This window comes from Entelurus aequoreus, linkage group LG23, assembly GCF_033978785.1.
Source record: "Entelurus aequoreus isolate RoL-2023_Sb linkage group LG23, RoL_Eaeq_v1.1, whole genome shotgun sequence".
Taxonomy (NCBI): Eukaryota; Metazoa; Chordata; class Actinopteri; order Syngnathiformes; family Syngnathidae; genus Entelurus; species Entelurus aequoreus.
In genome coordinates this window covers 34,260,347-34,287,892 of record NC_084753.1, presented here as the reverse complement: position 1 = coordinate 34,287,892, position 27,546 = coordinate 34,260,347, and the positions used below count along the sequence as shown (strand labels likewise).

Here is a 27,546-nt window from a genome sequence, read left to right as displayed (position 1 = left end):
AATAGAGGCAGCTCACTGGTAAGTGCTGCTATTTGAGCTATTTTTAGAACAGGCCAGCGGGCTACTCATCTGGTCCTTACGGGCTACCTGGTGCCCGCGGGCACCACGTTGGTGACCCGTGCTGTAGTGTAATGCCAGCAGCTAAAAGCAACTGCGTGAGAACGTATACTCGAATATCACGATATAGTCATTTTCTATATCGCACAGAGACAGCTGACATTTTTACCGGTAACTTTTAATTCGCATGGCTGTCTTAACGGTTAGGACACTAGACCTGTGGATGTGTTGAAGGTGTGCTGGAAAATGCGGAACGGAAATTAGGGAGCAGCAGAAAGTTGGAATGTATTATTTAAATCGGTGCGTTGGAATAGACGGACCGGATTTTTTTTTTAAACTGGATATGGATCGGCATTTTCCCATGCCTTGCCGATACGCATTTTTTGGCAAATATCGGCGGCCGATCCGATCCAAATATCGGATCGGGACATCCCTATTTTCTGTACTTGTTTTGATTATTATTATTTTTTGATTGTATGTAAATGTTGAATGTTGGGGGACGGCGTGGCGAAGTTGGTAGAGTGGCCGTGCCAGCAATCGGAGGGTTGCTGGTTACTGGGGTTCAATCCCCACCTTCTACCATCCTAGTCACGTCCGTTGTGTCCTTGGGCAAGACACTTCACCCTTGCTCCTGATGGGCGCTGGTAGCGCCTTGCATGGCAGCTCTCTCCATCAGTCTGTGAATGTGTGTGTGAATGTGGAAATACTGTCAAAGCGCTTTGAGTACCTTGAAGGTAGAAAAGCGCTATACAAGTATAACCCATTTATCATTTAAAATAAAGGTTTTGGAAAAAAAAAAAAAGACTCCCACATTTGCCGCCAGGGTGCGAAATACAACGTAAACCGTTGTACCAAAAAGTAACCACAGAACACTATACGGTATTGTGTTCTGTGGTTACTTTTTGGTTGGTCAAGCGGACATGACGACAGGCTGTCCTCACTCAGGTCCGCACGGACCTGGAGGGGGCGTGCCTTAAGTCCGGCTGGAAATCGGGAGTATTTCGGGAGAATGGTTGTCCCGGGAGATTTTCGGGAGAGGCACTGAAATTCAGGAGGGTTGGCAAGTATGCACTAAATTAGACTGACCATACGTCCTCTTTTCCCCCGGACATGTCCTCTTTTGCGGAGCTGTCAGGGCGGAGTTTCTTAAATGCCTCAAAATGTCCGCATTTTGAGTTAGGGTTGCGTGTATTTTCAATGTACGTTCAGGGTTAAGAAGGGGTTAAAAACAAAACAAATTGTGAAAGTGTGGAGGGGCAGAGACAGAGAGAGAGAGAGAGAGTTATGATGAACGCGCATGCGTCGCCAGGCTCTGCTTTTTATCCATAGATTTATCAGATTTAATTTTTTATTATCTATAGCAGGGGTGTCAAAAGTGTGCCTCGGAGGCCATTTGCGGCCCACAGCTAATGTTTTAAAGGCCCACGGCACATTCTAAAAATACAATTAAAATAAACAAAAACATAAACAAAAGTGAAATAAAAAAGCTTAAAGGAGAAATATAATTAGAAAAAGTTGCAATGTTGACTAATAAAACAAACCTGTTTTTTTTTCTTTCAAACTGTCATTGCTCAAAACATAATATTGAATCAAAATCAATGTTATTATGAATTATTGACCTATCCAAGGTTCCCATTTTTCACATCAAATATTCCACTAAGAAAAATATTTTTGGTGGAAGATTTTGCATATTTTGTGTGTTTGCCATAAAAAACATAGTTTTTGGGGCGGAAAACAAACAAATAAAAAAACAACATAAAAAAAAACTAAAACATTTTGAAATGAGGGATGGATCTGAAGTTGATGTAGACTCCAGATATTTAAAATATAAAATGTATGTATGCCCTGGCACACCATTATCATCATTTCATGACCCAAGCAAAACACTTTTTACACTTTTATACTGAAATAAATACACCTAAAATGTATTAAATAAAATCATCGAAAAAACTACCAGCAGTGGTAAAGTTTAGATCCATGAAGGAAAGAAAAAAGTGAATGAATGTTTATAACTGAATACATTTACATAAGCATACACATTTTTCTTTTTTTATTATTATTTTTTAATGAATTAAGTAACGTTTATGACAATCTCTTTCCAAAACACAATACAGAATGTGAGATACAACAGGATAATGCATACGTTTATACATTTTTTTCAAAACGCTTATAAAAAAAGTGGAAGCCTCGGGATGCCCCCGGGAGGAGCTGGACAAAATGGCTGGGGAGAGAGAAGTCTGGGCTTCTCTGCTTAGGCTGCTGCCCCCGCGACCCGACCTCGGATAAGCGGAAGAGAATGGATGGATGGATTATGAAAGTTGGAGCCAAGTGGATGGTGTACCTAATAAAGTGTCTGTAGAGGTGTATTTACATAGGAACAGACGCTGGACAGGTGAGCGGTTATGTTTGAGATCTGCTGTGTTTATTGGTGACGCTCCTCCACAGGTTGCCCAGGGCGACGCGGGCCATGAGGAAGGTGATGGCGAAGTTGCGGCGATACCACTCCCTGCAATGCAAAGTAAGGAAGCGTTTGAACGCGTCGCCGCGACAATAACACAACCCCGATCCCACGAATACATCAACACAGTGTGTGTGTGTTCTTGTATTTTTACCCTTCTTGAGACATCCACAAGGCAAAGTACCTTCCATATGAGGAACAAGTTAGGACCAAAATCATGGTCCCAGTAAGGAAAAAAATGACATCTGATAGAGCGGTGTTTTTCAACCACTGTGCCGTGAGATACAGTCTGGTGTGCCGTGGGAGATTATGTAATTTCACCTAGCTGGGTTAAAAGTAGAGATGTCCGATAATGGCTTAATTACAGATACCGATATCAACCAATACCGATATACACAGTCGTGGAATTAATACATTATTATGCCTAATTTTGTTGTGATCCCCTGCTGGATGCATTAAACAATGTAACAAGGTTTTCCAAAATAAATCAACTCAAGTTATGGAAAAAAATGCCAACATGGCACTGCCATATTTATTATTGAAGTCACGAAGTGCATTCTTTTTTTTAACATGCCTCAAAACAATAACAGTGCAATACTTTTTCATAACATGGTCACTACTGCCTAGTTTCTCTTGTTATATTCTTATTTTACTGTTATATTTTTATTCTCACTATTGCTTTGTTTTTATTCTTATTGTAATATTTTTCTATTCTGTTTCCATTTATACCCCCATTATTGACTTTTTACTTTTTAAATTCAATCTCAATTCTGTACACTGTATATTGTAGCGTCCCGGAAGAGTTAGTGCTGCAAGGGGTTCTGGGTATTTGTTCTGTTGTGTTTATGTTGTGTTACGGTGCGGAGGTTCTCCCGAAATGTGTTTGTCATTCTTGTTTGGTGTGGGTTCACAGTGTGGCGCATATTTGTAACAGTGTTAAAGTTGTTTATACGTTCACCCTCAGTGTGACCTGTATGGCTGTTGACCAAGTATGCATGGCATTCACTTGTGTGTGTGAAAAACTGTAGATATTATGTGATTGGGCCGGCACGCAAAGGCAGTGCCTTTAAGGTTTATTGCCGCTCTGTACTTCTTCCTACGTCCGTGTACACAGTGGCGTTTTAAAAAGTCATAAATTTAACTTTTTGAAACAGATACCGATAATTTTGAAACCAATACCGATTATTTCAGATATTACATTTTAGAGCATTTATTGGCCGATAATATCGGCAGTCTGATATTATCGGACATCCCTACGGAAAACCCTTGCATCTAATAGAGAATGTCTCATTTGCACCCCTGGTGGTGAAATCTATTTAAAATGAGGGTGGTCCCAAAAAGTAGGGATTTTTTCAAATTGACTGTGTGTCGGTTTTAAAAAGTGCAGTGTGTAAAAATTTGAAGCGCTCCCCCACTGGTCAACGTATGAAATAACAAATGTATGTAAGAAATTGAAACGCGCCCCCTTTGGCCAAAATTATTTAAACAATAAAATGCATAGTTTTATAGAGACATACTGTAATAACGAAGTAAATAATGAAGATTAAATACCAATTACAAACAATAAATAAATAAAAATGAAAAGCTTATCTTTCTTTAAATTTGCATAGTATGTATATATGTGTGGAGAGGCGGAGCCGGCAGTCCGACAGCGAGGCAGGGCACACCGGAGCCCGCTGCAAGATGGCGGCGAGGAGGCGTGGACGGCGAGCAAGCGGCGAGGCGGAGCGCGCTGGGATCGACGCCGCAAATATCATCAGGTGCGTGGATCGCCCAGCTGGGCACAATTAAACAATCCCGTCGAAAAGCAACCCGGAAGAGACTTTGTTATTGAAAAATAAAAGAAGTCTAAACCTGCTCGCCAGAATGTCCTTCCTTGGTGGTCCCTGGAACCCGCACGACGGCAGAAGACTGTCACAATTAGGGCTGCAACTAACGATTCATTTGATAATCGATTAATCTGTCGATTATTACTTCGATTAATCGATTAATAATCGGATAAAATAGACAAACTACATTTCTATCCCATCCAGTATTTTATTGGGAAAAAAAGAGCATACTGGCACCATACTTATTTTGGTTATTGTTTCTCAGATGTTTGTAAATGTTGCAGTTTATGAATAAAGGTTTATTAAAAAAATAAAAAATAAAAATAAATACACATTTTTTTAAATTAAAAAATAAATCAATAACCCTCTGCGCATGGCACAGCATAGATCCAACGAATCGATGACTAAATTAATCGGCAACTATTTTAATAATCGATTTTAATCGATTAGTTGTTGCAGCCCTAGTCACAATATGATTAATGTTGTAAATACAAATCTTTATATATCTAGAAAGGGTGGTCCTAAAAGGTAAGCATTTGTCGGAGGTCTCAAGAAGGTCACAAATACACAATTGTGTGTGTGTGTGTGTGTGTGTGTGTGTGTGTGTGTGTGTGTGTGTGTTTGCGTCAGCTACTTACTTGTTGTAGTTAGCGTGTCGCTCTTTGTTTATGTCCAAGAAGCGTTTGTAGAACACGGCCATTTCTTCGCTGCTCAGAGCGCGACGCCGTCCTGCAGGCGCATGCGGGTTTAAATCCCTTTCATATAAAAAGGTCTTTCGTCTACTAGATGGGTAAACGTCAGGGCTGGACGATTATGGCAACAATGCCAATCATGACTGATATTAAATTCACGATTAATAGCACATTTTCAAATTAATGAATGATCTTTAAACGTGAGTATTGTATTAGCTTTACACGTAATTTAAAAGAACAGATATTCATTAGAAACAAATAAGTAAAATACTATAAATCCGGACTATAAGCTGCTACTTTTTGCAGCTTATATAAAACGGTGCGGATAATGTATGGACGCTCCCCCCCCCCTCCCAATTGCCATGTTTTGTAGTCTATAGTTTTCATCAAATCAGTGCATCGGTTGGGGACATCTCTGTGCTGCTGACCCGTCTCCGCTCGGGATGGTCTCCTGCTGGCCCCACTATGGACTGGACTCTCACTATTATGTTAGATCCACTACGGACTGGACTCTCACTATTATGTTAGATCCACTATGGACTGGACTCTCACACTATTATGTTAGATCCACTATGGTCTGGACTCTCACTATTATATTAGATCCACTATGGACTGGACTCTCACACTATTATATTAGATCCACTATGGACTGGACTCTCACACTATTATATTAGATCCACTATGGACTGGACTCTCACACTATTATATTAGATCCACTTGGACTGGACTCTCACTATTATGTTAGATCCACTATGGACTGGACTCTCACTATTATGTTAGATCCACTATGGACTGGACTCTCACACTATTATGTTAGATCCACTATGGACTGGACTCTCACTATTATATTAGATCCACTATGGACTGGACTCTCACACTATTATATTAGATCCACTATGGACTGGACTCTCACACTATTTTGTTAGATCCACTATGGACTGGACTCTCACTATTATATTAGATCCACTATGGACTGGACTCTCACACTATTATATTAGATCCACTTGGACTGGACTCTCACACTATTATGTTAGATCCACTATGGACTGGACTCTCACACTATTATGTTAGATCCACTATGGACTGGACTCTCACTATTATGTTAGATCCACTATGGACTGGACTCACACTATTATGTTAGATCCACTATGGACTGGACTCTCACACTATTATATTAGATCCACTATGGACTGGACTCTCACACTATTATATTAGATCCACTATGGACTGGACTCTTACACTATTATGTTAGATCCACTATGGACTGGACTCTCACACTATTATGTTAGATCCACTATGGACTGGACTCTCACACTATTATGTTAGATCCACTATGGACTGGACTCTCACTATTATGTTAGATCCACTATGGACTGGACTCACACTATTATGTTAGATCCACTATGGACTGGACTCTCACACTATTATATTAGATCCACTATGGACTGGACTCTCACACTATTATGTTAGATCCACTATGGACTGCACTCTCACACTATTATGTTAGATCCACTATGGACTGGACTCTCACTATTATATTAGATCCACTATGGACTGGACTCTCACACTATTATGTTAGATCCACTATGGACTGGACTCTCACTATTATGTTAGATGCACTATGGACTGGACTCTCACTATTATGTTAGATCCACTATGGACTGGACTCTCACTATTATGTTAAATCCAATATGGACTGAACTCTCACTATTATATTAGATCCACTATGGACTGGACTCTCTCACTATTATGTTAGATCCACTATGGACTGGACTCTCACTATTATGTTAGATCCACAATGGACTGGACTCTTACACTATTATGTTATATCCACTATGGACTGGACTCTCACTATTATGTTATATCCACTATGGACTGGACTCTCACTATTATATTAGATCCACTATGGACTGGACTCTCACACTATTATGTTAGATCCACTATGGACTGGACTCTCACACTATTATGTTAGATCCACTATGGACTGGACTCTCACTATTATGTTAGATCCACTATGGACTGAACTCTCACACTATTATGTTAGATCCACTATGGACTGGACTCTCACTATTATGTTAGATCCACTATGGACTGGACTCTCACTATTATGTTAGATCCACTATGGACTGAACTCTCACACTATTATGTTAGATCCAATATGGACTAAACTCTCACACTATTATGTTAGATCCACTATGGACTAGACTCTCACACTATTATGTTAGATCCACTATGGACTAGACTCTCACAATATTATGTTAGATCCACTATGGACTAGACTCTCACAATATTATGTTAGATGCACTATGGACTGGACTCTCACACTAGTATGTTAGATCCACTATGGACTAGACTCTCACACTATTATGTTAGATCCACTATGGACTAGACTCTCACAATATTATGTTAGATCCACTATGGACTAGACTCTCACAATATTATGTTAGATGCACTATGGACTGGACTCTCACTATTATGTTAGATCCACTATGGACTGGACTGTCACTATTATGTTAGATCCACTATGGACTGGACTCTCACACTATTATGTTAGATCCACTATGGACTGGACTCTCACACTATTATGTTAGATGCACTATGGACTGGACTCTCACTATTATGTTAGATCCACTATGGACTGGACTCTCACTATTATGTTAAATCCACTATGGACTGGACTCTCGCTATTATATTAGATCCACTATGGACTGGACTCTCACACTATTATGTTAGATCCACTATGGACTGGACTCTCACACGATAATGTTAGATCCACTATGGACTGGACTCTCACTATTATGTTAGATCCACTATGGACTGGACTCTCACACTATTATGTTAGATCCACTATGGACTGGACTCTCACACTATTATGTTAGATCCACTATGGACTGGACTCTCACACTATTATGTTAGATCCACTATGGACTGGACTCTCACTATTATGTTAGATCCACTATGGACTGGACTCACACTATTATGTTAGATCCACTATGGACTGGACTCTCACACTATTATATTAGATCCACTATGGACTGGACTCTCACACTATTATATTAGATCCACTATGGACTGGACTCTTACACTATTATGTTAGATCCACTATGGACTGGACTCTCACACTATTATGTTGGATCCACTATGGACTGGACTCTCACTGTTATGTTAGATCCACTATGGACTGGACTCACACTATTATGTTAGATCCACTATGGACTGGACTCTCACACTATTAAATTAGATCCACTATGGACTGGACTCTCACACTATTATGTTAGATCCACTATGGACTGGACTCTCACTTTTATGTTAGATCCACTATGGACTGGACTCCCACTATTATGTTAGATCCACTTGGACTGGACTCTCACACTATTATGTTAGATCCACTATGGACTGGACTCTCACACTATTATGTTAGATCCACTATGGACTGGACTCTCACACTATTATGTTAGATGCACTATGGACTAGACTCTCACACTATTATGTTAGATCCACTATGGACTGGACTCTCACAATATTATGTTAGATCCACTATGGACTGGACTCTCACACTATTATGTTAGATCCACTTGGACTGGACTCTCACACTATTATGTTAGATCCACTATGGACTGGACTCTCACACTATTATATTAGATCCACTATGGACTGGACTCTTACACTATTATGTTAGATCCACTATGGACTGGACTCTCACACTATTATGTTAGATCCACTATGGACTGGACTCTCACTATTATGTTAGATCCACTATGGACTTGACTCACACTATTATGTTAGATCCACTATGGACTGGACTCTCACACTATTATATTAGATCCACTATGGACTGGACTCTCACACTATTATATTAGATCCACTATGGACTGGACTCTTACACTATTATGTTAGATCCACTATGGACTGGACTCTCACACTATTATGTTAGATCCACTATGGACTGGACTCTCACTATTATGTTAGATCCACTATGGACTGGACTCACACTATTATGTTAGATCCACTATGGACTGGACTCTCACACTATTATATTAGATCCACTATGGACTGGACTCTCACACTATTATGTTAAATCCACTATGGACTGGACTCTCACTATTATATTAGATCCACTATGGACTGGACTCTCACACTATTATGTTAGATCCACTATGGACTGGACTCTCACTATTATATTAGATCCACTATGGACTGGACTCTCTCACTATTATGTTAGATCCACTATGGACTGGGCTCTCACTATTATGTTAGATCCACTATGGACTGGACTCTCACTATTATATTAGATCCACTATGGACTGGACTCTCTCACTATTATGTTAGATCCACTATGGACTGGGCTCTCACTATTATGTTAGATCCACTATGGACTGGACTCTTACACTATTATGTTATATCCACTATGGACTGGACTCTCACACTATTATGTTAGATCCACTATGGACAGGACTCTCACTATTATGTTAGATCCACTATGGACTGGACTCTCACTATTATATTAGATCCACTATGGACTGGACTCTCACACTATTATGTTAGATCCACTATGGACTGGACTCTCACTATTATGTTAGATCCACTATGGACTGGACTCTCACTATTATGTTAGATCCACTATGGACTGGACTCTCACACTATTATGTTAGATCCACTATGGACTGGACTCTCACTATTATGTTAGATCCACTATGGACTGGACTCTCACTATTATGTTAGATCCACTATGGACTGGACTCTCACACTATTATGTTAGATCCACTATGGACTAGACTCTCACACTATTATGTTAGATCCACTATGGACTGGACTCTCACACTATTATGTTAGATCCACTATGGACTAGACTCTCACAATATTATGTTAGATCCACTATGGACTGGACTCTCACTATTATGTTAGATGCACTATGGACTGGACTCTCACACTATTATGTTAGATCCACTATGGACTGGACTCTCACTATTATGTTAGATCCACTATGGACTGGACTCTCACTATTATATTAGATCCACTATGGACTGGACTCTCACACTATTATGTTAGATCCACTATGGACTGGACTCCCACTATTATGTTAGATGCACTATGGACTGGACTCTCACTATTATGTTAGATCCACTATGGACTGGACTCTCACTATTATGTTAAATCCACTATGGACTGGACTCTCACTATTATATTAGATCCACTATGGACTGGACTCTCACACTATTATGTTAGATCCACTATGGACTGGACTCTCACACGATAATGTTAGATCCACTATGGACTGGACTCTCACTATTATGTTAGATGCACTATGGACTGGACTCTCACACTATTATGTTAGATCCACTATGGACTGGACTCTCACTATTATGTTAGATCCACTATGGACTGGACTCTCACTATTATATTAGATCCACTATGGACTGGACTCTCACACTATTATGTTAGATCCACTATGGACTGGACTCCCACTATTATGTTAGATGCACTATGGACTGGACTCTCACTATTATGTTAGATCCACTATGGACTGGACTCTCACTGTTATGTTAAATCCACTATGGACTGGACTCTCACTATTATATTAGATCCACTATGGACTGGACTCTCACACTATTATGTTAGATCCACTATGGACTGGACTCTCACACGATAATGTTAGATGCACTATGGACTGGACTCTCACTATTATGTTAGATCCACTATGGACTGGACTCTCACTATTATGTTAGATGCACTATGGACTGGACTCTCACTATTATGTTAGATCCACTATGGACTGGACTCTCACTATTATGTTAAATCCACTATGGACTGGACTCTCACTATTATATTAGATCCACTATGGACTGGACTCTCTCACTATTATGTTAGATCCACTATGGACTGGACTCTCACTATTATGTTAGATCCACTATGGACTGGACTCTCACTATTATGTTAGATCCACTATGGACTGGACTTTCACAATATTATGCTAGACCCACTCGATGTCCATTGCATCCGGTCTCCCCTTGAGGGGGGAGTGGGTCACCCACATCTGCGGTCCTCTCCAAGGTTTCTCATAGTCATTCACATTGACATTCCACTGGGTAGTGAGTTTTTCCTTGCCCTTATGTGGGCTCTGAGCCGAGGATGTCGTTGTGGCTTGTGCAGCCCTTTGAGACACTCGTGATTTAGGGCTATATAAATAAACATTGATAGACTGATTGATTGAAATCAAGCAGAAGACTCAAATGGTGTGTTTTTGTTTGTGCTATGGCGCCACCTTTTGGACAAAATCGCTCACTGTCGGTGCTATGCGTTGAAAAAAATGTACTTCCTATTTTTGCCTCAAACCGAAAGTAAAGCCGTCCACAGCGTTTGTACACGTATGGAGTCTTCGTCACTTGAACCAAGGTTTGTAAGTTTTACAGCACAACTTAAAAACTGTTTATTCTTACTCAACCGTCCCATGTGTGATGTCCATAGGAGTGTTTTCATGCATATTTGTACGTGCCATTGAAATGTAATCAAGCTAGCGTTGTTAGCATTAGCTCATATGCTAACACGTTTTACGAGTGTCTGTGTTAGTATTATTAACTCACAACGGCATTCTTTTTGTATCGTTTCAGTGTCACAAATGTCTGTTTAGCTGATTAGAGAGTTAGCTTCGGCAGCTAGTGGGTCCATGACTTCTGTTTTGTTTGATCAGCCATTTTACTGGCACAGTTTGGAAACAATTAAGGCATGTAGATAAACATTTACAAAATCTTTCTATGAAAATAACTAATTTCACTATGTGCATACCTGCGGTTTATAATCTGGTGCAGCTAATATAAGGAAAAATATGTTTTTCTTCTCAAATTTAGCGGGTGCGGCTTATAGCCCAGTGTTGCTCTATAGTCCGGAAAATACGGTAATAATAGTAACAGCAATACCGTATTTTTCGGACTATAAGTCGCTCCGGAGTATAAGTCGCACCGGCCGAAAATGCATAATAAAGAAGGAAAAAAAACATACCGTATTTTTCGGACTATAAGTCGCAGTTTTTTTCATAGTTTGGCCGGGGGTGCGACTTATACTCAGGAGCGACTTATGTGTGAAATTATTAACACATTAGCGTAAAATATCAAATAATATTATTTAGCTCATTCACGTAAGAGACTAGACGTATAAGATTTCATGGGATTTAGCAATTAGGAGTGACAGATTGTTTGGTAAACGTATAGCATGTTCTATATGTTAGTTATTTGAATGACTCTTACCATAATATGTTACGTTAACATACCAGGCACATTCTCAGTTGGTTATTTATGCCTCATATAACGTACACTTATTCAGCCTGTTGTTCACTATTCTTTATTTATTTTAAATTGCCTTTCAAATGTCTATTCTTGGTGTTGGCTTTTATCAAATACATTTCCCCCCAAAAATGTGACTTATTCTCCAGTGCGACTTATATATGTTTTTTTCCTTCTTTATTATGCATTTTCGGCCGGTGCGACTTATACTCCGAAAAATACGGTATCTTATACGTCTAGTCTCTTACGTGAATGAGCTAAATAATATTATTTGATATTTTACGGTAATGTGTTAATAATTTCACACATAAATCGCTCCTGAGTATAAGTCGCACCCCCGGCCAAACTATGAAAAAAACTGCGACTTATTGTCTGAAAAATACGGTAAATAAAAATTAAAAAAACAATACCAATATATTTTTAAATTCCCTTATTTTTTTTAACCTGTTTTGCTTATTTTTTTGTGTCATTAATAAAATGTATTAACATTGTTGTTAATTAAATGCAAAAATGCTCACATTTATTGGTGCAATACATCAATTTTGACCGGTATTTTAAGTCACAGCATAATGTATCAATAAAGTTAAAGTTAAATTACCAATGATTGTCTCACACACACTAGGTGTGGTGAAATTTGTCCTCTGCATTTGACCCATCCGCTTGTTCACCCCCTGGGAGGTGAGTGGAGCAGTGAGCAGCAGCGGTGGCCGCGCCCGGGAATCATTTTTGGTGATTTAACCCCCAATTCCAACCCTTGATGCTGAGTGCCAAGCAGGGAGGTAATGGCTCCCATTTTTGTAGTCTTTGGTATGACTCATGACCTACCGATCTCAAGGCGGACACTCTAAGCAAGTTGCGCCTTCTGTCTCGTTTGTATAATTGATCTAACATCAATGATGTCGTTCACAACAACAAGCAGATGAGATGTGGGTTTTTTTTCCCAGATTGTAATATTTCTATGATCGTGAAAAGCCAAAATCGAAATCAAAAAGTGATTAATCGTCCAGCCCTAGTAAATGCAGACTAAGCGTGTTGCGTCCTCACCTTGCTCGTCTCGCTCAGACAAGCCTTGGACCTTCAGCTGGGAGGCGATGAAATCGTCTTTGTCCTGCACGCAACACAAAAAGGATGCTTGACGTCATGTGACAAATATATGTTAGTCAGACTAGTAGCTCGGTCAATAGAGGCAAAGAAAAGCTGATGGTAATGCTGCTCTCTGCTGGTAAAACTGTATAATTGCGCAGTTAAGAGGGTGGGGCTACTTAGTGTCATGAATATATACTGTATTTCTTACGCCATCTCCCTGTGTAAAAATGTGCTTCACTGTTATAATACAAACAAGGCCACCCTGCATTTAATACAAAACAACCAACATACATAAAAGTTAGGGCTGCAGCTAGCCATTCTTTTAGTAATCGATCGATTAGTTTGAATAATCGGATAAAACACACTTTACAGCCTTAATGCACCTCTTTTTTTTTTTTTTTTAAATAGTTGAACAATGATTTTTTTCTGCCTGTCATAACCTTCATTCTTTATTCTTATACGCATTTAAAATGCCCTTTTAACATGTGTGCATTGCCACATGATTTAAAGCAACAGACAGGAGACAGAAGCTTTTTACCTAATCAAATTAATTAATTTTATTCATTAATTTTCATTAACGAATATTCTGTAGACATCAAATAATACATAAAGGTATTTTTTCAAACATATATTGTGTCAGCTTTGTTTTATAGGTGACCAAGTATATTATTATTATTCATTTTTAATTAGAACATTTAATCTTTTTCTCATTACATACCTATTTTTTTGCTCTTTTTACTTACATTTTTACTGTTGTTTTTTCCCCGTGTAAGAATAGAATACAAATAATAATAAGATTGTGTAACTGCATAACCTAGTGTGTCCAACATTCTGCCTGTATGAAAATATACATGTTCAGTTGCAGATTTAGCAGTGTTTATGACGTTGTGTCCTTGAGCAAGACACGTCACCCTTGCTCCTGATGGGTGGTGGTTAGGGCCTTGCATGGCAGCTCCCGCCATCAGTGTGTGAATGGGTGAATGTGGAAATACTGTCAAAGCGCTTTGACTACCTTGAAGGTAGAAAAGCGCTATACAAGTATAACCCATTCATATTATAGCTGTTGTATTTTTTCACATTAATTCATAAATTAGTATTATTTTATTTTTAAATTAACTAAACATTGTTTACATTTTAAGAATATTTCATTTTTATTGTGAAAACTTAATATTTCTGAAAAGTCAAGTATTGGGGGGGCCAATTTGTGTGGGTGTATATATATATATATATATATATACACACACTACCGTTCAAAAGTTTGGGGTCACATTAAAATGTCCTTATTTTTCAATGAAGATAACTTTAAACTAGTCTTAACTTTAAAGAAGTACACTCTATACATTGCTAATGTGGTAAATGACTATTCTAGCTGCAAATGTCTGGTTTTTGGTGCAATATCTACATAGGTGTATAGAGGCCCATTTCCAGCAACTGTCACTCCAGTGTTCTAATGGTACAATGTGTTTGCTCATTGGCTCAGAAGGCTAATTGATGATTAGAAAACCCTTGTGCAATCATGTTCACACATCTGAAAACAGTTTAGCTCGTTACAGAAGCTACAAAACTGACCTTCCTTTGAGCAGATTAAGTTTCTGGAGCATCACATTTGTGGGGTCAATTAAACACTCAAAATGTCCAGAAAAAGAGAACTTTCATCTGAAACGCGACAGTCTATTCTTGTTCTTAGAAATGAAGGCTATTCCACAAAATTGTTTGGGTGACCCCAAACTTTTGAACAGTGGTGTATATATATATATATATACACACACAATATCTATGTTGTGTGTATATAATTTGTGTGTATATATATACACAAATTGGCCCCCCAATACTTGACTTTTCAGAAATATTAAGTTTTCACAATAAAAATGAAATGTAAACAATGTTTAGTTAATTAAAAAATAAAATAATACACACACACACACACACACACACACACCCCAACCGTGTTATATGTGACGAAAGTATATTACTAATTATTAGTTTAAAAAGTTCCGCTGTTTCTCATTATATTTTGATGTTTGCTCTTTTTTCTTACATTCTTACTGTTGTTTTTTCCTAGGTAGATACGTTATTATTTGAAAACACACAACTGTTGAAATGTTAACAGACACAATAGGTATATTTGCACAAAGTATCGGTATTAAATCGGTATCGCCGATACCGGCCTGAATCATACTCAGTAACGGATCGGAAAGAAAATCAGTAGTATCGCACATCAGTGACACGTAGGGATGATGTTCGAAACCGGTTCCACCGGTTGTTCGATAAGAAAAGAACCGATTCCATGGACTCGAATCCCTTTTTGAGAACCGGTTCCCGTTATCGAGGCCACTATAGTAAAGAAAAAGAGTTGGTTCTTTATTCGAATCCCTGGTAACGAATCCCGTCCCACAGGAAATGCCCTGTGGGACATCACACAAGCAGCAAAAATAATGAACCGGAAAAAACGCCTCAAGGCATGGCTTCATTTTACAAAAAAATAAGACGAGGAAACGGCAATATGCAAATATTGCCAGGTTTCGCTCTCATGTAAGGGGGGGGGGGGGGGGGGGAGTACAACAAGCATGTTGAAACATTTTCAGGCTGCACATAACCTGAACGTTCGAGAACCGTGTCGTGTCCTCGACACGTGGAGAAGCAGCGACAGAGATGACGAAGCGCGCCCCTCTTCCTCTGCTTCAAACCTGCAGCCCCAGCTCCAGTGATAGTGGTGGTGAGTAACTAAAGTTAACTGTTGCCGGTTAATTTCCATATTTGCTCACTTGTAGCCTTTAGGCTAAAATAAGGTTACCTCTTATGTCAACCAGGACTGCAGTAATGTTAGCTAGACTAACGTTACTTAAGCATAGTCAGTGGCTAACGGTAACGTTAGCCTTTTTGTATGTGTCTGATAACGTTAACGTTATCTTGTAGCCTACACCACTCCCGAGTTTGCAGGTCTGTCAAATAAACTAGTGCTTTCTGTCTTTCTTTAGTTTATTTTGTGCATGAACACACTTACAGCATAACACATCACAGTTTCATATCATTTCACTTGACATCATGTCCGAAAAGAAGTAGGAAGTAGTAACGCTTATTTAATCCTACCCCTTTCCCACTTCAGAGCGTTTACAAATATATATATCATTTACTGACCTTTTTATAATAAAATAACATCTGTGAATTAGTATATACAACAGTTTTGTAATATGTAATTAATTAATTCAGTCATTATTAATATACTGAGATGAAGAATATCTTATTTTCAATAAGGTTGAAAGTATTTCTCATAATTCTTTGTACTTTGTAAGCACTATTAATTTGAACAACCTCTTAAAGTGGATCATATCAGTACAATGTTTAACTTTATTACATAATCCAGTCCATCATTTAATCCCACATACTAATGCTAAAGACTTAATAACAGACACCCTAGTCTTCACATTCAGCTAATTTCCCCCCTAATTCTATGCTGTGTCTGTCCCTCATTATCCCTCCAGGACAAGGACGTGCAGTCATTCCTGGAGGAGGCCACACTGGAGGATGTCGTCAAACCTATCTGTGTGTCCAAGCTAGTTCCACGCCAAGTGAACGTGTTTTTTTCCACCGTTGGCGACATGATTAGCGAAGAGCGGGTCAGACTTGATCCTGAAAAAGCAGACATGCTAATTTTTTGGAAGAAGAATTGTTGATTGATGACTGTGGTGTTCTTAGTGTCATGGTGTGTGTAGTTAGTATGTTCCAATAGCAGCAGAAGTGCACTTTTTGGAGAGCTGTATTATTTTCAGTTTTGTGCCTAAGGGACTGATTTTATTTAACACTATATTATTATTTATACACCTATGGTGATCACAGAGACAGGTTGTTTTTGTGTTACTGTACATATTTGTTTTTCTGAAAAATCCCACTTAATATACTTTGAGTAACAACAGTCAATATTTTTATTATCTATTTTTTTAGGGGGGTAACAGTCAATATTTATTTATTTGTTTATTTTATTTTATTCTTATAACATAAAAGTGAGCTTTTGTTGAACCAAATATTGTGTGTTTTTTTCCATATACAACAACCTATCTGGACTCGATGAGAGAATCGATAAGGAATCGGTTCGATAAGAGGATTCGATAATGGGCTCGAACTCGATAATTTCTTATCAAACATCATCCCTAGTGACACGTACACCACACCCGTGTATTTCAATAAATGTCAACTGGTTCTTCTCAGTACTGTCCTTCAGTCACTTACTTTTAGGGATGTGTCCATCGATTTTCGTGGAAAAGTATGTGATCGCCAGTGGCGATTAATCAATCAATCAATCAATGTTTACTTATATAGCCCTAAATCACGAGTGTCTCAAAGGGCTGCACAAGCCAAAACGATCCCACATCAGGGCAAGAAAAAACTCAACCCAATGGGATGACAACGAGAAACCTTGGAGGGGACCACAGATCACAAATGCCCATCCTATCTGGCGGACATTATTTTTGGCTGCATTTCTTAGTATCTTAAGTGTAATTGTCAAATAGGATTAGCACTGCTAATCGCTAAGCTGGCTTGAAACAACACTAAGGTGCTTAGTAAAGTTCAAGAAGTGTAGATGGAACACCTATGCGGCCGAAAGTGAAGTGAAGTATATTTATATAGCGCTTTTCTCTAGTGACAACACGCTTTTACATCGTGAAACCCGATATCTAAGTTACATTTAAACCAGTGTGGGCGGAACTGGGGGCAGGTGGGTAAAGTGTCTTGCCCAAGAACACAACGGCAGTGACTAGTATGTCAGAAGCTGGGAGCGAACCTGGAACCCTCTTGTTGCTGGCCTGGCCGCTCTACCAACCGAGCTATACCGCCCCCAAAGTAATCAATTAATGACAGGAAATGAATCATTAGAATCGTTGTTCCGTACTAGAGTGATACAATCAAGTTCTATTTCCTCAAAATATTTGTTGTTGATGTTTGTAAACTCGGATGAAAAGTCCTTGGACTGGATTTAGATGAACAATAGAAGGTCATTTTTGCTTTTAGTTAATTTGTACTATTGAATTTGTTGGGCCCAAACAAGTGTATGCAATAAAAGAGAATAAGGAACTAGTTTGAATATTGTTACACTGTTGATAGTACTCACCATATGACACATTCAGAGATAATACATGTGATCGGTATTGATATCGGCCTACTTTCTTTCCAACCATGGATGGAATTTTTTTTAAACTTTTTTATCAAAGTCCTGGCACTTACAACTTTCTTAGGCCCCATTATGGATTATTTTGCAGTCGTAGTTCATGAGAAAAACTGATTTTCGGCACCCGATTTCGCTGAACGCGGGCAAACAGACCAGTTGGTCGTATGATAACTGGGATGGTATGCAATTATTTTTGTCAAAAAGCGAATGATACAAAGGGTGCGGTGTGTTTGACAAAAGCAGTGAGACCTTGCTGAAGCTGAGATTCTGCTTGGTCCAGAAGCGGTGGTTCCAGTCCTCGGTGTCCTGCCTCAGAGTCCTCAAGCGTCCCTCCAGCTCGGACTCGTTCTCGGGGACGCGGTAGATCACGGGTCGCAGGTTGGACAGAGGGTTGGGGGGGCCGATCCAGTCGTGTGTGGAGCTGGGCGCCGGCCTGAACTTTGACCTCTGAAAAGAAACAAGGCAAGAGGGTGAAAACATTCAACTGAATGTGTCGGGATTTGCCTCAACTTCCTTGGAGGAGGTGACAGTCCTTCATTGTCTTCCTACGTACGTGACATATAATGTGATGTATTCAGCCGCCATGTGCCAGACCGCTCACTTTCGTTCCAATCCGATACCAAGTCAAATTCAGGCTGGTGTCGGCGATACTGAAGCTATACTTTGTGCAAATATAACGAGTCTGCTAAAATGTTGTGTAGTTTCTAATACCATATATATCTTAAAAACAACAACAACAAAAAAACAGTTAAAATGTAAGAATAAAGAGCAAAAAATAGGAATGTAAAGAGAAAAAATTGAATTTTTAAACTAATAATAATAGTACACTTGGTCACCTATAACACAGTATTGTCTTTAAAAATAAATAAAAAAATTAAAATTAAAAATATATTTATATATAAACAAATACACATATATATACACATACATATACTCACATATATATATACACACATATATACTCACATATATATACACACACACACATATATATATATACATACATACATAAATACCAGTGTTTCCCACACAATCATTTATTTGTGGCGGCCCGCCACGAAAGAATTACGTCCGCCACAAAAAAAAAAGAAATATATATATATATATATATATTTATATATATATATTTTTTGTCCTGTCCAGCTTCTCAGGCAAATCATATAGTTGATGTAGATGCCCATATAGGATGTTCAGATTTACTTTACAAAAGAGAAGTGTAGGATACTTCTCTTGTTGCCTTATTTGTATTTGACCACTACTGTTTTCTGTTTATTTATTACTGACTGTGGCAGGACACCTCTGCCTCTGTTTCACTTTATGTTGCTGGTAAATAATATGGTTGTAGTAGTAGGCTAAAGTTAAATTATTTAGTATGCACTAATTAAAGGGGCAGAGCTTTAAGAGACATTTTAGCTTTTATATTTTATAAGATATATTTTTTGTAAGAACCACAATTAATAAATATATTTCAGTCAATAACTTATTGTTCAAATCTGTATATAAATATGTACATAAAGTGTTGTAATTATATTGTAAAATTGATGGATGGATGGATGGATGGATGGACGTTTAAAACAAAACTGTTATTAATTAGTAAGTATACATTTTTTTAGCCTTTTTAGAGAAAATCATATCATTGTAGTAAATTATGCAAACTACTCGATGATGTCATGGTGACCACGCCCATAGTCACGCCCCCAACGCCACAGGTATCTTGGCAGTTTATGGGAAACACTGAATACCGGGTACACACATATACATATACATATATATTTACACACGTACACACACACATATATATATACACATACATACATACACACATTTTTTTACACATATACATACACAACTATACATCTATATCTACATACACATATATGTTTTAGCATTTTTTTAAATAAAAATTTTTTTTATTTAAAATGGCCCCATTTTTGACTTTTCAGTGTGCGGCTTTTGGTGGCAAAAGTTGGGTCACTCTTGAACTGAAGTATCAAAAGCATCGATATTTTGATGAGAGAATCGATATAAGATCTGAAGATCTGGTGTCAAATCAGTATTAATCTGCACATCACTATTTTTTCGATATGCAAGCCGCCTGGACAGTCCACAATGTTTTGAATGAAATCATGGGCAGAAAGAACAATGTCTGTACACCTTTTACTTGGTACTCACTAAACCATGTGACATTGCAAATCATTTTAATAACTATTATGTTGACAAGGTATCTCAATTAAGACATGGTATGCATGTATCCAATAAGAACAAATCAACTGACCTCATTAGGAATATTATAATGGATAATAAGGGGTGTGAATTCAATTTTCATCAGGTTGAAAGGTTACTACACTCTCTTCCGGACAACAAGGTAGCTGGTATAGACAACCTGGGTAGTAGTAAGTTACCGAGAATGACTGCTGGTATCATATCAGTGCCTGTTTGTCATATTTTTTATAAATGTTTACAAGTGGGCCTGTGTCCAAAGATATGGAAGGTGGCAAAGGTTACTCCTCTACGTAAGGATAGAAAATTGGCTTTCAATGAGGGCAATTCTAGACCAATAAGCATCCTACCTGGGTTATGTAAAATACTGGAGAAATGTGCGTATACACAAATTCAAGCTTACTTTCAATCAAACGGGCTAACAACTGATTCTCGACATGCATATAGAACGGGCCACTCTACGTCCACTGCTCTTATACAAATGACTGACGATTGGCTTAATGCTATAGATAATTCTATGTTGGTTGGAGCTGTGCTGTTAGATTTCAGTGCTGCTTTTGACGTGATTGACCACTCTCTTTTAAATTGAGAAACTTAAATGTTATGGTTTTAATACTTCTGCTTTAATGTGGATACAGAGTTATTTGTCCTCCAGATCACAACAGGTGTATCTTAATGGCAGCTTGTGTAATAGCAGAAGTTGAGATTGTGGTGTTCAGAATTAGAATACCTTTATTGTCATTGTATGGAAACAACGAAATCGGACAGCAATCCAGCTCAGTGCTTTTCAAACAACCTACATAAAATAGTCTTAAGACAACAAACAATAATAAAACAATTTAAAATGTTAAAAACATAATAAAATGTTAAAAACATGTTGCACAGTAGATCTCTATCAGAGGTAAGCAAGTTAATAAAGTGGTGAGTGTTCAGGTACGTGCAGAGTTTAGGGCAATAACAGCTCATCCTAGAAACTGTTTTTCAATCTATTTGTCCTTGCTTTGATGGTCTTATAGCGCCTCCCTGAGGGCAAGAGTTCTTGCCAGTGGTGACCTGGGTGGGATGAGTCCCAGAGGATGCTGTTTGCTCTCCTGTTGCAGTGTCTCTTATACAGCTCCTCTAGAGATGTAAGAGGACATGCAGTGATCCTCTGTGCCGCGTTTATGACCCCCTATTATCTCTTTCTCTCTGCCACCGTGCAGCTAGAAAACCACACGGAGATGCCGTAGGTCAGTATTGACTCAACGGAGCAGCGATAGAAGGACAGGAGCAGGTTATCAGCCAGATCTATTTTCCTCAGCCTTCTCAGAAAATACAGGGAAGTTGCCTGGGACCTTTACTTTTTTCTATATTCACCAATGATTCGGCTACCGGGCGTGCCAAATTGGTTGTTTATGCTGATGATGCAACCTTATATCATGCAGTGTACTTAATGTATTGAGTGAGGAACTAAAAGATGTGCATGACTGGGACAGTATGTAACAGACTTGTCCTTAACATCTCAAAAACCAAAAGTATTGTATTGGTGACTAGGCAAGGGTTATCTTGTGACCCAAAGTTGGATCTGAGGCTAGGTATTTTTAACAGTTCAACAGGTCAGAAGTGCCAAGCTCCTTGGAGTGATGCTGGACTGCACTCTAGCCTGGTCAAATCATATCAGTGATATAGTTACAAAGACGGGAAGGGCTGTTGGTATTTCCAGGAAATGTGCTGCTTTTGTTGATCGGACCTCTTCTTTGTCAGATTGTTAAGAGTTTAGTCTTGTGTCATCTGGACTATTGTTCTACAGTCTGGGCGTCTGCTGCGAGTGGTGAGATCAGTAAGCTCCAGATTGTCCAGAATAGGGCAGCAAGGCTGGTTCTGGGTTGTTCACTGAGAACCAATGCGAACCAAATGACAAAAACTGAGTTTGGGCACCCGATTTCGCTGAATGCGGGCAAACAGATCAGTTGGTCGTATGATAATTGGGACGGTATGTCATTATTTTTGTCAAAAACCTAATGATACAGAGAGGGCTGTGCCACACACGGTATATGTTTGACAGGAAAGGTGCTGCTTTTGTTGATCGAACCTCTTCTTTGTCAGATTGTTAAATGATAATAAATGATAAATGGGTTGTACTTGTATAGCGCTTTTCTACCTTCAAGGTACTCAAAGCGCTTTGACAGTATTTCCACATTTACCCATTCACACACACATTCACACACTGATGGCGGGAGCTGCCATGCAAGGCGCTACCAGCAGCCATCAGTTAAGAGTTTAGTCTTGTGTCATCTGGACTATAGTTCTACAGTCTGGGCGTCTGCTGCAAGTGGTGAGATCAGTAAGCTCCAGATTGTCCAGAATAGGGCAGCAAGGCTGGTTCTGGGTTGTTCGCTAAGAACCAATGTGAACCAAATGCATGCTTCTCTTTCCTGGCTAACAGTGCAGAACAGGTTGTCAGCTAAAACTCTAATATTGTTCAAATCAGTTACCAGTAGTAAAACTTGTGCTTTTCTCATGGCCCAAATAGTTTACAGTAGTACTATTCCATAATTATAATACCAGGGCGTCTAGTGAGGGTCATTTGGTACTCCCTCGTCCCAGGAAGAATGCATTGCGGAAATCTTTTATTTAAAGATCTGTATCGCTCTGGAATAACATACCTCAAATTCTCACCGGCATTGACAGTAAACAGGTTTTTAAAAAGGAAAGTAATATTTTATCTGAGTCTGTATATTAGTTTGCTTGTTGATGATTTTTTGTTTGGTTTTGTATTGCGTGGTTATATTTATATGGTAATTAATATTCTGTGACTGTAAATTGTTTGCTCGTTGATGCTTTTATTTGTTTCTGTATTGTGTAGGTATAATTATATAATTATTTATATTATTCACATGTGAATAATGATGTATAATAGACTGTATTTCCATTATTCACATGTGAATAATGCTGTATAATAGACTATATTTACATTATTGACATGTGAATAATGCTGTATAATAGACTGTATTTACATTATTGACTTGTAAATAATGCTGTATAATAGACTGTGTTTACATTATTGACATGTGAATAATGCTGCATAAGAGACTATATTTACATTATTGACATGTGAATAATGCTGTATAATAGACTGTATTTACATTATTGACTTGTGAATAATGCTGTATAATAGACTGTATTTATATTATTCACATGTGAATAATGCTGTATAATAGACTGTATTTACATTATTCACATGTGAATAATGCTGTACAATAGACTATTTATATTATTCACATGTGAATAATGCTGTATAATAGACTGTATTTGTATTATTCACATGTGAATAATGCTGTATAATAGACTGTATTGATATCATTCACATGTGAATAATGCTGTATAATAGACTGTATTTATATTATTCACATGTGAATAATGCTGTATAATAGACTGTATTTATATTATTCACATGTGAATAATGCTGTATAATAGACTGTATTTACATTATTCACATGCGAATAATGCTGTATAATAGACTATCTATATTTTTCCATGTGAATAATGCTGTATAATAGACTGTCTTTATATTATTCACATGTGAATAATGCTGTATAATAGACTGTATTGATATTATTCACATGTGAATAATGATGTATAATAGACTGTCTTTATATTAATCACATGTGAATAATGCTGTATAATAGACTGTATTTATATTATTCACATGTGAATAATGCTGTATAATAGACTGTATTGATATCATTCACATGTGAATAATGCTGTATAATAGACTATTTATATTTTTCACATGTGAATAATGCTGTATAATACTGTATTTACATTATTCACATGTGAATAATGCTGTATAATAGACTGTATTTACATTATTGACATGTGAACCAGCTAATGGGGATCCTTAATAAAAATCTAATCAAAATCAGGGTCGGCAAGTTCAGAGACGAGACCCCCCTCCCCAAAATACAAAAGCCCAAACTGCCAGCTCATTGTCCAGCGCGACTCTTAAGACGTCACAGCCACACCATTTGTAAATGTTATGGATCACAAAGTGAGCTTTGCAGCAGATAACAATACATCCATACCAAATATGTCCAAAAAACGGCTCCTAATAGTACCAACCTTAGGGCCTGCGTCCTGTTGGGTCGCTACTTGGCTGCACTCTCGCCTGCCGACCGCCGCCATGACACTTTGCAGGCGTAAACACCTCAAGCGGCGCCACGTCAAACCCTCCGCGGCGGCTCTCACGGCCATGACGACAAAGACACTAAAAAGACGAGCACCGACGCACGTAAGCACGCCGTCGACGGCGGCTTAGTTCCAGATCAGCTGCTCATGGCTTTAACGACACCGGCGTCCTTCTCTGGGGTGGCAGCAGGCTTCCGGTCACGTGACGAACAGAAAAGGTGCGCTTCAAATACTCACCGTGTACGCTCGGGCGGGGAAATGGGCGAATGTATTCTTTTTACATTGCGCTGTATCTAGATACGTTATTCGGCACTTTGAGATGTTTTTGACTTGGTGGGAATTTTGTGGAGTCAAATTTAAAGGAGAGGGCGGGGAGGAAACACTTAACATGGTCCCGCCCTGGCTTTGCTGTAACAGCACGTCCGGGTGCTCAAAAGAAGTAGCTATTCTGGTTGGCCAAAACACGGTTACAAAGCCAACGTAGAGGGGAAAACCCAAACGTGACGACGTGGTATCTGCGCGGAAAGAAAGAAATAACCAACCGGACTACATTAAGTATGAATATACATGTTTTATTGTAGGGAAGCGTAACAACAAAAAAACTCCGTGTTAGCTCCTCATTGTGGGCAAAAAAGGGGGCTAGCTCGGGAAGCTAATGGTTAGCTTTGCTCGAGGAAGCTGCGCACGACGCCTCCACCACACGCCAAATGGCTGCACGCTGGCTCTGCAGGTAAGAACCACCACAAAATGTGTGTTCAAAAGCTGGGTTAACGACGTCTCTTGGCTCCGTAACTAAAAAAAAGAAAAAGCTTTTGCAGCAAACGGGTGTCGCTTTGTTGCAGTTCAAATGTCATATGTGCGTGTGCTGTCTGCCCTCCGTGACGTGGCTTTGTGGGCGGGGCCTCAGCAGTGGTGCTGATGCTGAGCACAGCTGCGTCGCTCCCTATTCTAAAAAAAAAAAGAAGGAAAAAAAAAAAAGGAACACCTTTTGTGTTTTGTTTTTTAGTGCTCGTTTTCGAACCCCCTCGCTAACGTCGCCCAGCTCCACCTGATGGGAAGGCGGTCCAGTTAAAGATGTGCGCCAATGTGTTCGGAGTGTTGAAGAGGTGAGCTGCCGCCATGTTTGCGGATGTGTGCATGTGCGGGGTGTGCAGGTGTGCGGACCCGACCGGCTTGTCTTTTTTTCCCGGGGTGGGGGGATGACATAATGCAGCATAGCGGGAACGGACGTGAGGGAGGAGGGCGTGCGTGCGTGGAGTGCGTGTGCCCCACCAGGGAGGGCTCCTGTCAGCAGACAAAGCCTGGAGGCGCAACAGAAACACTCTTCGGTCCTTGGAATGCTCTCATCCAGAAATGACCGAGGACATCGCCCACTTATGTAACGCTCGTCTCTAAGACTCCGCAAAAACCTGATCAAAATATTGCGACACAGATATAGGGCCGCCGCTATCAATTATTGCACTAATTGAATACCGGTAATCTATCGACTAATCAAGTAATCGAACGTAGGGCTGGGCAATATGGCCTTTTATTAATATCTCGATATTTTTAGGCCATGTCACGATACACCAGTGTTTTTCAACACTAGTGTGCCGTGGGAGATTATCTAATTTCACCTATTTGGGTTAAAAATATTGTTTGCAAACCAGTAATTATAGTCTGCAAATGATGTGTTGTTGTTGAGTGTCGGTGCGGTCTAGAGCTCGGCAGAGTAACCGTGTCATACTCTTCCGTATCAGTAGGTGGCAGCCGGTAGCTAATTGCTTTGTAGATGTCGTAAACAGCGGGAGGCAGCGTGCAGGTAAAAAGGTGTCTAATGCTTAAACCGAAAATAAACAAAAGGTGAGTGCCCCTAAGAAAAGGCATTGAAGCTTAGGGAAGGCTATGCAAAACGAAATAAAACTGAACTGGCTACAAAGTAAAAACAGAATGCTGGACGACAGCAAAGACTTGCTGTGGAGCAAAGACGGCGTCCACAATGTACATCCGAACATGACATGACAATCAACAATGTCCCCACAAAGAAGGATAAAAACAACTGAAGTATTCTTGATTGCTAAAACAAAGTAAATGCGGGAAAATATCGCTGAAAGGAAGACATGAAACTGCTACAGGAAAATACCAAAAAAAGAGAAAAAGCCACCAAATTAGGAGCGCAAGACAAGAACTAAAACACTACACACAGGAAAACACAAAAACACTCCAAATAAGTCAGGGCGTGATGTGACAGGTGGTGACAGCACACCTACTTTGAGACAAGAGCTATAGTGATGCATGCTTGGTTATGGTTTGAATTCATATCCAACACTTGCGACAACGACTTTTTACTGTCAACTGAGTTTCATTTTTTTATGATTTCTGCTGGTGGTGTGCCTCCGCATTTTTTCAACACAAAAAATGTGCCTTGGCTCAAAAAAGGTTGAAAAGCACTGCGATACACGATATATATCTCCATATTTTTGCCTTAGCCTTGAATGAACACTTGATGCATATAATCACAGCAGTATGATGATTCTATGTGTCTACATTAAAACATTCTTCTTCATACTGCATTTATATATGCTCATTTTAAACTTTCATGCAGAGAGGGAAATCA

At 39.0% G+C, this 27,546-nt stretch overlaps 2 protein-coding genes across 5 annotated transcripts in view; one reads left to right on the top strand and one right to left on the bottom strand.

Moving 5' to 3' along the window:
• Positions 1-2,116: 2,116 nt before the first annotated feature.
• Positions 2,117-25,168, bottom strand: LOC133641147 (cytochrome c oxidase assembly factor 8). Its single transcript, XM_062035036.1, has 5 exons — positions 24,885-25,168; positions 18,813-19,010; positions 13,358-13,421; positions 4,983-5,073; positions 2,117-2,563 (listed from the first exon to the last, which is right to left on the bottom strand). Exons 1-5 carry the CDS (start codon positions 25,014-25,016, stop codon positions 2,458-2,460), a joined length of 591 nt encoding a protein of 196 aa, XP_061891020.1. The 5' UTR covers positions 25,017-25,168; the 3' UTR covers positions 2,117-2,457.
• Positions 25,006-27,546, top strand: part of bag5 (BCL2 associated athanogene 5) — a 19,116-nt gene continuing 16,575 nt past the window's right edge. For 2 of the 4 annotated variants that reach the window (XR_009824260.1, XM_062035033.1), the window contains exons 1-2: positions 25,006-25,680; positions 25,957-26,056. Coding sequence is in view for 3 of the 4 variants with exons in the window: in XM_062035033.1 (XP_061891017.1) it covers positions 26,025-26,056 (32 nt within the window). In the remaining variant the exon portion in view is untranslated. Of the gene's footprint in view, positions 26,057-27,546 lie in introns of all 4 variants that reach the window. The other 2 variants (XM_062035035.1, XM_062035034.1) reach the window with 2 other exon arrangements.